This window comes from Cnephaeus nilssonii, assembly GCF_951640355.1.
Source record: "Cnephaeus nilssonii genome assembly, chromosome: 12".
Classification (NCBI taxonomy): domain Eukaryota; kingdom Metazoa; phylum Chordata; class Mammalia; order Chiroptera; family Vespertilionidae; genus Cnephaeus; species Cnephaeus nilssonii.
This window is the reverse complement of record NC_137083.1, coordinates 6137006-6154735: the sequence shown is the minus strand read 5'-3', so window position 1 is coordinate 6154735 and position 17730 is coordinate 6137006. Positions and strand designations below refer to the sequence as shown.

The 17730-nt window shown below is 52.2% G+C and overlaps 1 protein-coding gene across 1 annotated transcript in view; it reads right to left on the bottom strand.

Moving 5' to 3' along the window:
• DPY19L1 (dpy-19 like C-mannosyltransferase 1) overlaps positions 1-4627 on the bottom strand; it is a 60365-nt gene extending 55738 nt beyond the window's left edge. The window contains exon 1 of the mRNA XM_079785943.1: positions 4127-4627. Coding sequence (XP_079642069.1) covers positions 4127-4418 — 292 coding nt within the window. The 5' untranslated portion in view covers positions 4419-4627. The remainder of the gene's footprint in view (positions 1-4126) is intronic.
• Between the last annotated feature and the right edge of the window lie 13103 nt (positions 4628-17730).

The window sequence follows — 17730 nt, the reverse complement described above, 5'->3', positions numbered from 1 at the left end:
GCCTGCAGACTGAAAGGTCCCCGGTTCGATTCCGGTCAAGGGCACATGCCTTGGTTGCGGGCACATCCCCAGGAGGGGGCGTGCAGGAGGCAGCTGATCGATGTTTCTAGCTCTCTATCTCTCTCCCTTCCTCTCTGTAAAAAAATCAATAAAATATATTAAAAAAAAAAAAAAAAAAAAAAAAACAAAACACAGAGCCTCGCAGGTTAGCCTCTAGACTTCCGGCTGTGATAAGGGGCACGGGGGCAAGAATTTTGTCACTCTTCTTCGAACCCTAATTCGATAAGCCATATCAGATGATAAATGGCAACTCAGAGCCCGTGTCAGGAAAACAACTGAGATTGGGAGAAACTTCCGCAGCCTGGACTGCGTCCCATTGAGAAGGGGCGGAGGTTCACTCAGTTCCAGGGGATTCCTCGTAGGAAGTCAGCGCAGGGATGCCAGGCAGCCTGCTTCTAACAGAAATGGGACATCAGGCTTTAAAAGCACTCTGCTCCCCCACTCCACCCCGGCCCATTCTGACTGCGCTGGCCAAGCTACCTGCATTTTAAAGCCCCAGGGGACAGCTAAGGCTGAGGACCCTAGTCCAGTGCCGATCTCCCTCTTCACGGGGACAAACTGAGACTCAGAGAAGCTAACCGCTGCGCTCAGGCGCCTACCTCGTCCGAAACAGGTACGGAGACAGACGCAGCTCTTCTAAGGCAGTGTTTGCAAACTACGGGTCAGAACAGGAGGTCAGGAAACAGCCTAATGGCTTATAAACAGCATTTTTAAAAAGAGCAGATAGAAAATCAGCGTGTCCTCCACACGTGGGGTAAGTGTTCTTACATGACCCTGCTGAACATGTGCACGTGTGTGCTTCGTCTCCCTGTGCCTCTCCAAAGGAGTTCTCCTCTCCTCTGCCTCGTTCCCAGCCCCAGGAGGCTGACCCCACCCACCCTTCAGCTGGGCCCTTGTAAGGGCTCCCAGGTGGTCAGCAGAGAGGCACCAGCGGATCACAGGGCTGCAGGAGCGTCCGGAGCCACTCTTCTCGGTGGTCCGCTCCCCGGCACAGCTCTCCTGGGGTGCAGCTGCTGACAGCGCCCCCTCCCTTCAGGCCCAGGGGTGGCAGCACCTTCCCACTGTGCACAGTGCCTGGGGCTTCGGGACCCTTTGTGGCCTCATGCCTGCCCAGACTTCTGGAAACAGCCCTGTGTTAGATGTTTCCCGCCGGGACATACAGAAATAGACAGAGAAGCACGTGCTACATGCAGTGGGTTGCACTTTCAGGATGTGCGCGGACTGACTTTAACGTAAACTCGATTGCTCACTGTGGGTTGTGGTCAAAGAAGTCTGAGGAGCATTGCTATGGTTTTCCTGACGACAGCACGGCCTCCCTGGCTGATACAGGAAGCTACTGGGCTGAGACGTCTAAAAAAACATTGCAAGAACCCTTCTTTACAACTGTCAGTGCTAAATAGATCCTAAGTCAGGACCCCAAATGCTAAACGCACGTGTTTATTACAATGGCTTTTTAAACAACGTTTAACACTGCCCAACCGTGGAAAGGGTCTCCTTGGAAGCTAGCACTCAGCACTTAGGAAGGAGATGAGAGACACTGACTTAGGGACCCCGAGTCAGTTTCTACTCTTAAAAATCTGTAGTTTTATCAAGGAAACTCAAGTTATAAAATTTCTTCCTAATCATAAATGAAGCCATTTTTGTCATATCGAAGTCCCATACTAAAGACGGTACAGGGTCAGCCCAACTCTCCCTCATGCTGCAAGGGGGAAGAGGAGAGGAAATGAGGCGGTTTTCCAAATGTCTGCGTACTGCTCCTCTTTGCAAGATCGAGAGTAAAGGGCCGGAGAAAGAGACGAACATCCCAGGTCCTATGGTTCTCCAGAACCATCTCTCGAGGTGCCCTGTGGCCTTTTGTAGATGTTAGCAAGACAGAAGTCTCTAGACCTAAGTCTGGTCACCTAATTCCACACATCTGGTGGTCAGTGGCCAACGCAAACCCAAGAACACAAGACAGTTCCCTCACCGTGCCCCCTTCCGATAGCCAAAGGGGTGAGTCAAATAAAGCGGCCCACTGTTACAGTAACACAACACTGTATTTAGGTATGGGCACCGCTAAATCCAAACACAAGCTACCCAATATATCAAGATTCCAAGAAAATGCAATTACAAGAAAACACGCACCAAAGAAAATGGCAATGGGTGTTATTTGACTTGTTACTGCGCCTCCTTGAAGAAGCTCCACCACCCCCCTCCCCCTAGTTCAGTGGTCGGCAAACTCATTAGTCAGCAGAGCCAAATATCAGCAGTACAACGATTGAAATTTCTTTTGAGAGCCAAATTTTTTAAACTTCAACTTCTTCTAACGCCACTTCTTCAAAATAGACTCGCCCAGGCCGTGGTATTTTGTGGAAGAGCCACACTCAAGGGGCCAAAGAGCCGCATGTGGCTCGCGAGCCGCGGTTTGCCGACCACGGCACTAGTTCATTATAAAGTTGTGAACGTTTACACTGTGAATGTTCACGAAAAATGCAACTTCATTCCCCCACACGCCTTCATAACAGCAACTACAATGTGTTAAGTGCTTTAGACACAAAGTGCTTTTCCAGAGACAGGGTGTCCCCAAAAACGTGTACACACACTTGGAATCATCTGAAAGCCAGTGTTTATTAAAATACATTTCATGTCCAAAACTGAGCTAGCAGCTGCGGACGTGTGTACGTTTCTGGGGACACCCTGAACAAGACCCACCCTTCAGTTCTGCTCCTCAGGACACTCCCGGGAAGCAGGGAGGGGGTAATCCCTTGTCATGTCAGAGAGAAGGAAAGGTTCACAAAGGAGATGACTTGAAACTCAAACCAAACTTCACCACCGGGCACGGAACCCGGAGTCCGTCTCATCCGCTGTCCCATGCTGCCTCCCCCAGGTGAACTTACCTGCCTGCACACCCGCCGGGCTGCCCAAGCCCGCTACTGAGAAGACGGGGAATGAACAGTACTGAGAGTCTGAATTTCCTAGGCTTGAGTCTACAATAGGAAAGAAAGTACCCCAATAACTGTAACAACCTTTCTGAGCCCATCACTAACACGCACCCCCCTACACACACACACACACACACACACACAGTGATGAGTCTGGGTTTTTATGATTTGAGTGCTCTCAGGGGAAGTTGGTTTTGCTGGGTTCTATTCCTCGGCCTATACTGAGCTCCAAATTCTTTTGCTTCCCTAAGGGGATTGGAAAGGTTAATAAGAGATAAATCACCAGTGGTTAAACAATTCCGGAGCCAGAGCCCCTGAGTGGCATTCCTGGGAGCAGCAGCGTTAGAGACTGTTACCGGCTGACTTAGAAAAATTAGGCCTGCTATCTAACTGCTCCCGCTTGCCTTATCGGGATGCACGTCACGAGACAAAGGCAAGCTGACGTCGGTCCACACAACCAGCGAACGTGGCCACTTAATTTGGCTCAGCACCTTGCACATCATCCTCTGTGGTGCCTGGCCGCGGGAGGGGAGGGGGGGCGAGGCCTCCCCACCAACCGTCCCAGGTCCCAGGTCCCAGGTCGCAGGAAGGAAATGCGGCTCGGGCACCCCAAAACGCCCTGGAAAGTGACTTGCTGATGGAGAATCGCAAACCAAGGGCCCCCGGCGGTGTTGGTGGCCAAGAAGGAACAAGCAGGCTAAAATGTTGTAAGTTTAGCAACTTTCTAGGACAGGGAACGTGCTCTGGCTTTGGGCTCCAAGGATCACTTCTGACCCAAAGCGGAGCACCCTCCTCCGGGCAGCGGCCCAGACAGCGACGAGGCGGCGGCGCGCGCCCATCCGCGGCGCCCGGGCTCCTGGGCGCAGAGCGGCCAGCTCGCGGCGGGGCCCCGCAGCTGTTGATCTCGGGGCCATGTTTTGAAAAGCAGACACCGGAGCGGGTGGGAAGGGAGCCCGGCGGCCTGAGCCGGGGGAGGGGGGGGGGGAGGAGACGCGGCTGTCCCAGGAAAAGTCGGAGAGGGCTGCAAACTGGCGGGGGCCGGGGGCGGGGCCGGGTGGCGGGAAGCGGGAGAGGAGCAGCGGAGGACGGGACCCCGCGGCTCAAAGTTCCGCGTCCGGCGGCGGCGCCGCGCGGGGGCTGCTCACCTAGCAGGAGCGTGGTCCAGGTCCGGCCGCGCCCCGCGCGCCGCAGGCCCAGCGCCCCGCGCAGCCCGGCCGCCAGGCGCCCCCCGAGGCCACCCCCGGAGGGCGGCGCGGCGGGCTCGGCACGGGGCCCCCTCCTGCCCGCGGCGCCCTTGCGCCCGGGGGACGGGGACGCGCGCTCGGGCCCGGGCTCCCCGGCGTCCGGCGTCCCCCTCAGCGGCGACTGCGAGGCGCGGGGCGGCTGGGGCGACTTGGGGGCTGCCTCCCGGTGCTTGTTCCGCGCCTGCAGGACCATCTTGGCATAGTCGCGCCCTCTGGCTGCGCGCGCCCGGACGGCGGCCGGGGCGCCGCTCACTGCCGGCGGAGGGCGGGCCGGGAGGCGGGGAGAGCGGCGAGGCCGGGCGGCGGCCGCCTGCCTAGCGCTGCGGCCGGGAGGAGGCGCCGGACTCGCGCTCCCGCCGCCGCCGCTGCCTGGGCTCCAGTTGTCACGGCGACCGCGGAACGCCGGGGGCGGGGGCGGGGACACCCAGCGAGCGGCCCCGCCCCCTCCGCCCCTCCGCCCCGCCCCTCTGGGCGCGCGCTCCCGGCCGCCCAGCGCGCACGCGCAGACTCCGGCGCGGGCGGGAGCCAACCCCGTGGCCGCCCGGCGACCCCGGTCCAGCTCGGGACCCGCGCGGAAGTCGGCCGGGGCGAGGGCACGCACCGCCTTCCGGGCGCGGCCGCCGTCCCTCTGGGGAGTGGCGGGAAGGCAGGGCCCGCCCCGGGCAGGGGCCGCGGGTCCGAGCCTTGACCCGATCCAGGCTGCGCGTGGAGCCCTGCGGCGCCCGGGAGGCGCGGCGTGGGCTGGCTGGACCCGGGAGGAGGCTCTTGGGACGACCACGCGGGGGCGCTGTGCGGGGGCTCTGCAGCCTCCGGGGCCCGGCCGCGGAGGAGCGAGCGGATAAAAGGGGAGCCCCTGCCACGTTCACGCCACGGCATTCACTCCACGGCGTGGGGCCTCGCGACTTAGCGGGACGCGGAGTGCAGCCCGCGGGTCCGCTCATGCGATGGACGGTGCAGCCCGACTCCCAAAGACAGCGGAATTCTTAGTGTCACGTGCTTAACAGAAAGCAAGAACTTTATTTGCTAATAAAAAAAAAAAACTTTAATCGAAAACGTGTTTGTTTTTTTTTTCCATAGCCTCGTAATGCACGAGTAAAGGAAATCTTAAGGGCTGGGAAAATCCGGGCGGATGAGAGTTGTCCCTCCCCTCCACCCACTCCCCCATTCCCCACCCCCACCCCGCACCCCCACATTCTTCGCGCAAATCCTTGAACCTCCTGGATAACAGTCCAGTGGGTTTATCCCAAAAAGTTGTACATAAGCCGCAGTTTTGTCATCCAAGCCACGTCGTTCTGATTTGATTATCTCCATTGTACTTCCAGGGTCTTCACGGGCCTGTGGACCCTCACTCTCACACAGGTTTATTCGTTAAGGAAGTTAATCACTGGCATTCGCTATTATGCCCTTTTTAAGGGACAAGGCATTATTTTGTAAAGGGAATTTCTTTTGCATGCTAATTAATAATCCCGCATACGCTACATTTTGTGGACTTGGATTTTCAGATATCTTTTTTGGAGCGGGGAACAACTATTTTTAGACACTTGTAAAAAAAGATGTGAAAGTGATACCACAGAACGCTTGGATTTTAATACAATGTGTCAGGTGGATCCAGTGTTACCCTCTTGGATTAATTTTGAATTTATTACCCATTAGATGAAAAGAACCCTAATCTAACGTCTATTAAATGTAATAGAAATAATTTGTTGACTGATTTTTTAATTAGAAAAAACACCTGGAAGCGAGGTTTACTGTTTGAAGTACTGGATCACTTATCTGTCTCCTTTACATGGTGGAAGGCTGTTTCGCACACAGGGAGGGTGATGGGGCAGAAACTAGAACATTCATGGAAGCCTAGGTTTCAGGGACTGCCTTTCATTGGACCAGAGAAAACACTTGTTGGACGAATAAATGAGAGACTGAGTGATTGAATGCAGGTGATAAAATAATCAAATGCTAATTCATTAGGCTGTGTTCGGTACTGCACTTGAAAGTCACTTATTTCTCGCCCTTTTCTCCCATGGTCTGAATTTCTAGAGGGCAAAGAATCTTTCTCACTCAGCGTCCCATTGTGCCACAGAGCCTGTCCCAGACCTGGCTGTGGCAGCTTGCTGAAGCTGGACTGAATGGAAAGAGTCACACCTATATTGAAGACACGCCCAGTGGGTTTTTTCTGAGTTCCACCAGTGCTGACCAGTCCCCTTCTTGGGTTGATTACCAAGTAGTGAATCTCAGAGAGGACGGTGTAGGGTATTGGTTAAAAAACATGATAGCTTTCGGCCCCCGTTCCAGTCTTCGCTCTGACATGTAACAGCCCTGTGACTTTGGCCAAGACACTAGATATTTTTGAGTGTCGGTTTCCTCATCCCTAAAATGAAAGTAATAAAAACATCTCCACAGCAGGTTTGCAACAATTAAATAAGACAACTGTCCGGCCAGCATAGCTCAGTGGTTGAGCGTTGATCTATGAACCAGAAGGTCAGGGTTCAATTCCCGGTCAGGGCATATGCCCGGGTTGCGGGCTCTATCTCCAGTGTGGGGCGTGCAGAAGGCAGCGGATCAATGATTCTCTCTCATAATTGATGTTTCTCTCGTCTTTCTCTCTCCCTCTCTCTCTCTCCTTCCTCTCTGAAATCAATAAAAATATATTTTTAAAAAATAAACACGACAATGTATGTAACCTATCTAACAATTACTTCCATGGAAGTAATTTTTCAATAACTGTTCAAAGCAGTCGATGGTGTGTAAGGAAGATGCTGGTTCCTCGGCCCTCCCAGAGCCTGAGGCTGCCAGGGGTCATTATTAAGCCTGGACAAAATAGTAAGCGACTCCTCTTGCCCTTCTCCACCCTCCCCAGCCCCCCGGAAAAGGAGGAGGTTTCACACACAGGGAGGGTGGTGGGGCAGAAACTAGAACACTCATGGAAGGTCACATGTCGGATTTCATCTGGTCTTTAACACCGAGATCCACCAGAGCAGCCGTGCGGCTTATGCATAGCTGTATCCTCCGGCCAGTGCCTGCCACTTAGTGGTGGATGCAGGGAAAGAGAAGCGGAAACCGAAGGCTGACTTCACACTGTGCTGGGGACTGTGCGTGGATGATCCTAGGAATTGATTCCAGGTTGCAATGACTATAGATGGAGCGTTGCAATGACTGACCACCTTCATTGTGCTTTCCTCTGCAGGAGCTCCAGGCACACCGAGGAGGTATTTCCTCACGTGACTGTAGAAATACTGGGCCAAGACAGACGGGTTCCAAGCACAGCGACCCACCAGAGCCACCACTCAGGAAGAAGCCCTGGTCTGGTGCCCAGTGTGCAAACCCAATCCTTTTCTCACTAAATGCCCCACTTTGGGCATTTGAAACTTAAAAAAAAAAAAATTTAATTGAAAAATAATTTTTAATAACTTTGGAGATGGAGAGAGAGGAGATTAAAAGGAGGAAATGAGCATAAAATAAAGAGGGAGAGCATAAAATAAGAGAGGCAAACAAGTAAATCCCCAAAAGATAGAGCACAGGAAAGAATATTGTGAAATGGGCAAGGAAACATCAAATTAGGCCAAGAGAAGACTATGCTGGGAGCCAACTTCCTTATTCTGCACATTGGATTTTATTTTATTTTTTAATATATATTTTTCTTGATTTCAGAGAGGAAGGGAGAGGGAGAGAGAGAGAGAGAGAGAGAAACATCAATGATGAGAGAGGATCACTGATCTGATGCCTCCTGCACGCCCCACACTGGGGATGGAGCCTGCAACCTGGGCATGTGCCCTGACTGGGAATCGAACCATGACCTCCTGGTTCATAGGTCGATGCCCAATAAAACTCCCAGATTTCTACACCGTGACGGCCAAAGGAGAACCCTGGCTGTGGCACCCATTTCTCACTTCCTTGGACTAGGTCACTGGATCTCTTTATTGGAGAAGTGTCTCGGGGTCAAGTTCTAGCTTCTGGCCGTTGTTGCTCATGCCGAAAGAGGAACTGCACACGCCCAGCAGACATCACGGTAACAGAAAGTGGGCACAGCAAAGCTTATCTGTGGGACACCCAGCGCTCAGCAGATCGCCAGCATTCACCGGGCACTGTGTTGTAAGAGTCCTTTGGTTTCTGGGGAGAACACATGTAAATGGCTACTCTATTGCTTTTCACATTTATCTACCCTCTTCCTCCTAGCTGACTTTGTCGTTTAAACTGTTCACGCTCCGGTGAGCATTCCTGAGAAACTCAGAGTTCATTGTCAGGTCTGGTTAGAGTTCATGTCAAGAACCACTTTATCACCCGGTCGATGTGGCTCAGTGGTTGAGCCTTGACCTACAAACCAGGAAGTCAGAGTTTGATTCCCAGTCAGGGCACATGTCTGGGTTGCAGGCTCAATCCCCAGAAGTGGGTGTGCAGGAGGCAGCCAATCAATGATTCTCTCTCATCCTTGCAGAGGGGTCTGACTCTCTAACATGCAATTCCTGTTATTGAGGCTCCCTATGTCCTTTGGACCCTAGGACATATCAACCACATTAAAATTCATATACTAAGTCCCCGTCCCCAAAGGGCTTACAGTTGAGTGAGAGAGGCTGGGCACGCTGGAACAAAACATAGTTACATAGGAAAAGACATGATTCAGGGCCCGAGTACAGAGAGAGCTCCGAAGACAAAAGACCATGGACGCCACGACTGAGGAGTTCTCGGGGAAGAGAGGAAACGCGGTCTAGACCCTGTTAGAACAACAGGTTTTGTTCGAATAAAGGAAACATGAAAAAGGCATTCCAAACAGAAAGAAACGTTCAGAAACCCCTGTGTGCCTGGCACATAGTAGCGGCTCGTATGAATATCTTAAATCCTCTTCCGAATGAGGGAGGGAAGAAACAGCAACGGTAAGCGTGAGCAATCGACAGATGGATTGCAAAGACTGGCTCACTGGGAACAAACTTTGGCTGCTGGTCAGATGAGATGTAGGGTTCGTATGACTGGTTCCTTCGCCACTGCAGAAGTAGGAGTCCAACAGGAGTTCAAATCCAAGGTCAGCCACTTACTACCTGTGTAACCTGACATGAGTTACGTTCCCTATGTCTCTGTTTACTTCTCTGAAAAAGGAGGTTGATAATATCTGCTTCGCCAGGTTGTTGTAATACTTAAATGAAATGATACTCATAGAATACTTAGAACAGTACCTACATACAGTAGGTACACAATTAAGTGCAAGCTATTGTATCGTTGTTGGTTTTAAACTTAGGATAAAATCCAATTTCTTTGCCAAAAGAGAAAAAAAAAAAAAGTGCGTAAATGAATGAAGCAATAATTGGAGCAGGAAATACCCAGAGTTCCCCAGCACTGATCCTGGCTTGCAAAGCCCCGCATATCCATCTAGACCTGAGCAGGCTCTTCCCAGAAGGATACTGGTCATCCCCTACACCCAGGTGGCCTTAGGAATACTGGGAGCCCATGAGCTCCACCTCCAGCCTCTGGTCCGGGCCAGGACTTACTTGCAACCAGCAGGCTTTTGCTGACACCTATGGAGAAGTCTAGGCCTCTCTCTCACCTGCCCTCAGACACAGAGAAGGAGGGGACTGACTCATGTAGACATCTGTGTTCAGTCGAGCCCCCTCCCCCTCTCTCCTGCCCCCATTTATTCTCCAGGGTAAGCACCTGGATGTACCACACAATTTATCCTCTCACCCCCAACCTCATCACGCACTCCCTACAAATGTTAAAAAAAATTAGTCCACCTTATTGCAACCTTCTGTGTTCTAAATGTCTTTTATGACTAATTGGACAGATGCATGTATTTGAAAGTCGGCACCTGAATAAGATGTTGAGATGAGGACTGAGGGCCTTAAGGAGGTCGGCCCTTGGGATGGAGAGAGAACAGGAAGGGGACACGTCGGAAGGTGGGCGGCTCAGGGGAAAAGGGGAGGCAGAGAGGACACTGAGGTTTGGGTCTCTCAAGCAGCTGCATGTGGAACCGCAGGGAAGCGTCCATCACAGGCCACCTGCTGACCCCCCGACCTGCCTCATCACGGAGGAACTCCACCCTCACCAGTTTTTCTCCAGGATCCCGTGAACAATCTTACTTTAAAGATGGCTCTGCACCTTTAAAAATTCAAGTCAAGCCCAGCCATCATGGCTCAGTGATTGAGCGTCCACCTGTCAACCAGGAGGTCGTAGTTCAATTCCCAGTCAGGGCACATGCCCGGGTTACAGGCTCGATCCCCAGTGTGGGGTGTGTAGGAGGCAGCCAATCAATGATACCCTCTCGTCACTGATGTTTCTATCTCTCTCTCCCTCTCCCTTCCTCTCTGAAATCAATAAATATATTTTAAAAAATTCAAGTCAAGCAAAATACCTAGGAAGCTTGCTTAAAATACAGATTATTGGCCCCTGCCTCTAGAGAGGGAGGAGTTCACGCATCAGAGCAGACCTTGGCCTTGGCGCTGGTCTCTGTGTGAGTCCCTCCTTTGCGTCTCTCCAACACTCAGCTCAGGGGTGAGGACACAGTTGCCTGCATTTCTAGCCAGAGGTTCTTGAACACACTTTGCAAAATCTGGCCTGGGTGGTGGTTTAAGACTCATTGACTCCAAATGAGGCAGCTCTGAGTGTTTGGAGAGCACACTCCTCAGTACATCCTTCCTTTTGCTTCCATTTGGCATTTTTGAAGAAAATTCTCAAATCCCCCTATTATGAATATTTAATAATCTGCACATGTGTGAAGGAGAGACAAACCAATTTGGCCTGTAGAACGAATGGAAAGAGCAGTGGATATGCATGTTCACCAGAATCATGCTTCATCCTTCTCTTTGGAGCGGTGTGTTGGAGGAATAGCTATTGAATGTCCATAATAATTCTCCTTTAGTGGTTTAAGATGGATCTAGAAACGGGTCCTAAAAATACTGCCAAGAAAGTGAGGCCAAGTTCTGTTTATAAGCCTTTTGGGATGAGGTTACACAGATATATATTACATTGCGTCTTCGGTGTCACTGACCCTTTCCTTGGAACCGGAAGTGGGGGAAGGAGGTGAGGGGACGCGCACAGCTGCTCAGTGCAGACCCACAGGCCTTCCAGGTCTCACCCCGGGGGCTCTGGCCACGTTAACATCACCTGGGAGCCTTTCAAAAACACCGGTGCTTAGACCTCCCCCGGACCCACGGAACTAGACAGGAAGGGCGCGTGTGCCTTTTAGAAGCTCCCCAGGTGACGGCCAGAGGGTGAGGCTGAGACCCACACCTTCGGGGAAAGATGCAAAGCCTCTCTATTCGCATTGGCTAGATGATAGATGAGTAACATACATTCATTTTTCCTTACATAGTGTCTGTCCAGTAAAAAGAAAACACAATGGTAACAAGGAATGCAGGGGGTCGGTCTGGCCAAAACGCAGGCGTGGCGTTCACGCATCAGAGCAGACCTTGGCCTTGGCGCTGGTCTCCGTGTGAGTCCCTCCTTTGCGTCTCTCCAACACTCAGCTCAGGCCCCAGATGCCAACTTCACCCCAGCGCACAGCAGGGCACAGCTCCGCCTGGAACCCATCTGGAACTTCAACCTGAATTGCCAGCATTTGCCCCTTCCCTCCACCCACCCAGCTTGGCTGCAGCTTGGAAAACCAGAGCAGGAGTCTCCCCTGCCCCTTCTTCAGGGACTGGCCAGAGAGAGGAAGAGCGAGAAAGTAATGGCTATGGGGGGCGGGGGTGGGGGTGGGGATGAATCAAGGTGCAGGTGTGAGGAGCCGGTGAAGGGACTCATGAAATACAGAGAAAAGCTCCTTGTGCCAAATCCCATTTTTCTGGAGCTGCCCAAGCCCGAGACACATTGCTGGAGCCAGCCGAGGAAGAGGCGCATGGAAGTAGAAGAACCAACCAGAGAAATCCAGGCGGAGGCACCGCATGGATTCGTGTGCAGGCATGACTCAACATAGGAATGACGCACATGTGTGTTCTTTACACCCAAGCAAAACGACGGCAGGTGAAACTTCAAGGGAACCCCTCGGGAAAGGAACGGCCCGCAGTGACAAACAGCTGCCATAAAACTAGCCTTGACCGGTCACAGGCACTGGTTTGTGTTTCATGCACATTATTCAACCCTACGGGCGCGAACTTTAATTTCCCGGCATCTACCGGGTGGAAAACACAGAGAAGCTGAGTAACGCGCTCAAGGTCAGGCAGCTAGTTAGAGGGGATGCTGGGAAAAGAACCCCGACGGGGCCACTCCGCCTCACCCTTGACTCGGCACTGTCTCGAGAGGTGGAACATTCATAAAAGACACTGTGAGCGAGTCCCGGTTTCTCCTAAGCGCTCAAAATTGCTTCCTTGACAATAAAGGCCTTAAAGCCCATCCGACAATCACAGGCTTCCACAGGGCATTGGGAGTGACTGGTTCTGTTGCCTGTATGCATTGAAAAGGAAGTCGTTCCCAGACTTTGGAACTCTATTGTTAGTAATAAATGACTTGCGTCACCAGCCCATGGCCACCCCAGGGCAGGTGCGACTCCATCGCTGTGGGAAGTGACAGCCTGGGAACAGAGCTAAGAGCCGAGAGCTCTGTGAGACAGGCTGGAAGAAGGAGCTGGAAGGACATCAGACTTACACCCAGGCTCCCAGCCCAGGGCCTTTCCTGGAAGGGGGGCTAGGGCGGTAGCCGGTGGAAGAGGCACCGTGGCACAGGTTGCAGCTGCGCCTAGAGTTCCAGGTGAGCTTCAGGGTGCCCTGCACCTGCCCAGACTATAGGACAATGGTCCCAGAAGCCACGGCATTTATTGCAGAAGATCAAGGTATTCCCACACAGTAAAGGAGGAGAAGGGAGGAGGGGGGAGGAGGAGGGAGGAGAAGGGGGGAGGGTTTACCGATCGTTGTTATTCTTGCCTTGTCTTTCCAGGGCTTCTCCACCAGGTGGATACAGGTGAGGTCAACGTGACTCGTGTTTTCTCTGGGAGAGGTGCCCACATCGTGTCAGGGGCGTGGCCTGTGCGTCCACCTGTGTCTCATTTGCATAATGAAGACGCAGTGTTCGTGTTCTGGAAACTACCTCACTGCTCCTGCCACCATCCCCTGTGATGCGAGTGTCATCGCTGGCTTAGAGGCCTGTTTCCTCCCCAAAGGCAGAGGATTTATCTCTGCGCTCTGAGCTCCTTCCTCTTCGGGCACAAAGCAGGAATGCGATCACTCTTTTTTTCAATTGTCTGACTTTGCCTTAAACTTGACTTTCGGATTCTTGGCACCAGTGACGGCATTTTTCTTGGCTTGTTAAACAAACCTGATAATAAGAACACATCACTCCTGTCTGAGAGCTAGCCTGCCATCCCAGGCCTCTGGTCCCCGAGATAAGGGTCCACGCTTTGGCAACATGGGCGTCCTGGAGCTGTCTGGCCTGGTCCCCCCGAATCTTCTCCGCTTCTGAGACAGGAAACTAAACCCGGGGCGGCCAGATGTCTTTCGATTCAACCAAAAGCTATTAATCCCCGTGAATAGATCGAAATGGGGAATCTGAGTCACCCAGACCCAGAGTGGCAGTCCGACCTCGCTTTCCCTCGGCTGCGGCTGCGCGGCAGACGGCTCCGTGCACAGGGACGAGCGCCCATCCTCACCCTTGCAGAAGGACATCCTCCAGAACAGGCTTTCTGATTTCCTGTCTCTCAGGCCGAATTAACCCCCACTCGTGTGGCCTGCCACACTTCATGATATCACTGCTCCCACAATAGCCTTAAACGAGTATTTTAGCTAAAAAAGAAAAAAAAGCACTTACAATGTTCTGGAGTATGAGTGCGGTCAAGGCCATTTCATGCTGTTTTCCAAGGCTTTTACTTTACACTAGAGGCCCGATGCACGAAATTCGTGCAAGAGGAGGCCTTCCTTCCCCCGGCTGCCGGCACCAGCTTCCCTCTGGCATCTGGGACCCGGGCTTCCTTCTCAGCCCTGGCTTTGTCCGGAAGGTCTTCTGGAAGGATGTCTGGTCTAATTAGCATATTACGTTTTTATTATTCTAGAAGATGCTTGGGGAACTTTGTATCCGAGAGGTTTCAGCCAGATGTCATCTCAGTCATTCACCTACATGTTCCAGATGGAGGGCCCACCGGTGTGGCTGAGGGCTCCGTGCATCCTGTGGCTGGGGACAGTGCCACACCCTCGGGGCTCCACAGGGTTTCACTCTACACCCCACTCCGTCACAGCGTGGCCTCCGCGGGGAATCTGATTCTCTGCAGAGAGCTTTTAATCCCAGGGAACAGGTAAATGGGGGTGCTTCGAAGGCCCGCCCCCTAGACTCCTGCTGAATGCAAACCCTGGGCACGAGCCACGGGGCAGGGACCCTCGGTGGTCTGCATGGAAGACGTCTGAACTTACGCCAAGAGGAAGCCCAATCGTCTCCAGTTTGCCAGGAGCCTGCTGCAGGGCGGTCAGCCGGGAGCCTCAGTGCTGCCTTGAGCTCCCGGGAATCGGCTGCTGATTGTGGGAATAGAAAGAGCTGGGTGCTGCTGTGGGCGGAGCTCCCGAGTTCACAAAACACCCTGTTTGCCTGCTTCCCTGTCCCTCTCCACTGGTGTCTGATGAAGACCGCTTCCCCTGCCCCGGTCAGCCCTGCCCTGCACCCCCAGGCCTACACCAACCTGGACAAGGTTTGGGCGAGGAGAGCTGGGTAGCTGCTTGGGCAGTGATATTGGAGACAGTCCTTGGGGTGACCTCTGGAAGCAAGGTCTTTACCTGAGGGCATCCCCTTTCTTTCCCCAGGGTCTCCATTCTCAGCCAGCTCTCCTCGGTCCTTCGTCTCCCTCACCACCCGGCCCCAGATAGAAAAGGACGTCTCCGGGTCCCTTCCTCTCTAGACCTCCATTCTACCCCCTCACCTTGGGGAAGGGCGTCCACCCAGGCAGTTCGGGGTGCTAAGGAGTGGTTTCTCCTCTGCGCTTTGCTTTGTGTTCACTTGGGGAGACGTTGGTCAGAAGCCATGCTGTGGAGGTCTGGGGTGTTGGGGTTCTTATTTTATCCCTGGAGGGAAAGTCCACCCGAGTAAATGCAAAGTTGTAAAGCTTAGCACCACGGGATGCCACCACACTCTGGCCACCGGCAATCCTGCAGGGTGAGCTACAGTCATATATTTGGGCTGTGCGCATTTTCTGTCTGCAGCATAATGGCTTCTTAAAATTAAAGATATTCCTCATCAGAGAACTAGCACAATAGTAAAAGCTTCCCAAATGGGCATAGCCAACGGCTGGTAACAGACTCTGGAAGGCACAGGCGGCCCCTAAAGGATAAACAAATCACTGCGTGGAGAATAGGAACCCACCCATCGCACTCAGAGCTGATCCGACCTGAGCAAGAACCACAACGAAAAGAGCAAACGGCAACCTCCAGCGCACGCCTGTTTTATGTGCGCTACATGCACTACCTCATTTCCCCCTTTAAAAGACCACTTCGAGCTGCTAAAGGACAGGGTTCAACCAAGTAGATTTAAAGGCCTAAATGGACTTTATTAAGCGATTCACGAATGGAGCAGCATCCGATCCAGCAGCTAGAAGGGCGCTCAGCAGGGTTGTGCAAAACGGAAGGGTTTTATAGGGAGAAGGATGGGGCAGGGGAGAGGTTCACTAAAGAGGAGAAAGGATTGTGTTTTAGACCACGGTATCTTTCGGGGGGTTTTACTGTGCAGATCCCCTCTTCTTCCCACAGGGCATGGAGAGGGCCTGTATGAGAGATTACCTTACTGGTGTTGACCAGAAAAGTCCAGTCTCATTAAGATTCTGTTTCTGGGAGAGGATGAAACAATTAGGCCGGCTATTAAACCGAGGCATGGTCATCAAGGACTCAGGCACAAATGATGCCATTTGGGGCTTGTGGTTTTTCTCTTTCACAGAGGAGTACAGGGGTGGGCAAAAGTAGGTTTGTAGTGTGAGTACACAAAATATTCTTGCATTATTAATTTAGTATCACATTATTTGTATTACAATTATAAACCTACTTTTGCCTCTGCCCCTGTATGCCTTTTATATCTCCATTTTGCATAGGAGAAGCTGTTTAAATGTTAAATAAATTGCCCAGCTAGTAAGTGGTAGAGCAGAGATTCAAACCCACTCCTAATCTACATACTAATATTTTGTATTTGGTCCCCAAACAGTGTTTGAGACCTAAGAGATGTGTTGACCCATTTGGGGAACAAATTAAGTATGTAGTAGAAACAGCAAACAGCAACAGTTACCCAATGGGACCACCAACCATCCTATCTTTAATTTTTTCCTATGTTTGGAACAGTTATTTTCCATGTCATCCCTTCATGCAACGTTTACTGAGCACTTACTATGTGCCAGGCACTGTGCTAAGTGGAGCACAGAACCATGGCATAAACCCCATGTTCAAGTAGCCCATATCTCAATAAGAGGTTCCCAAAGCTGAAGAGGCGGTTTTTACATGATCAGACAACACGGCCAGGGGCGTGGTCCTGGCAGACCACAGAGGAGATGGTCAGCCAGGCCTCCTGGCGAAGGGGACAGCTGGGCCACGAGGTAAAGGTGTGAGCAGGGAGAGGGAGTGGGAGAACAGGTAAGACTTTCACAGGCTGAGACAACAGTGGGAGCACAGCCAGGAAAGAGGGATGCTGGCGGTTTCAAGCAGTTCCTTGTTGCTGACGTGAGAAATGGGGAGTGTCATTCATCCTGGACAGGAGGAGGGGACCCACGTGAGAGCCTCCTGAGGCGCCAGAGGGAGGGGATGTGGAAGAAATAGTGGAGATGCGGTGGGCAAGGGAGAGAAGAACCGGGAATCGCTGTTCCGTTACTGCCTGCAGCGACCATCACAACGCTAAAGAAGTGTAGTCCGCGTCCTTGAGTTCTCTGTCTCTCTCTGGATTTCTCCCATTTTCTCTTAAAACATGCCAACTAGTCCAACACTCTTCTGTACCTGTTTCATGACAAATGTTACATTACACAGCCAGCAGATGGCGCCAAGTCTACATAAAATATTTTGCCCAGTAAAGGTTTTTATTTTTATTTATTGTTAAATATATTTTTATTGATTTCAGAGAGGAAGGGAGAAGAGAGAGAGCAACATCAATGATGAGAGAGAATCATTGATCAGCCGCCTCTTGCACGCCCCACACTGGGCATCGAGCCTGCAACTCAGGCATGTGCCCTGACCAGGAATCGAACCAGGGCCTCCTGGTTCATGGGTCGACGCTCAACCACTGAGCCATGCCGGTTGGGCCCCCCTAACGGTTTTTAGTGGGTATTTCCTTCTATTCATTTTAAAAGAATCTTTTTTATAATACAGTACATCATTTCACTAAGTATGGGCATAAACAACAGTATTTCAGATTAAGATAGTTTTGCTTTTTACAACCTTGTGAAGAGAGTCTAACAAAGTCCAACCGTTCATTTACAATCACCGGACTTGGCGGGAGTACTTCTCTGACCAGCTTCCGTGTTTACCATTCCATAGCCGTGCACAGTGTGTACACACGGTACACTCAAGTGTGCAGGTCTGGACGCCGCTGTTCTCCCTTCTGGCAGCTCTGAAACCAGACGAGGGTCTGGCATGCGAGGA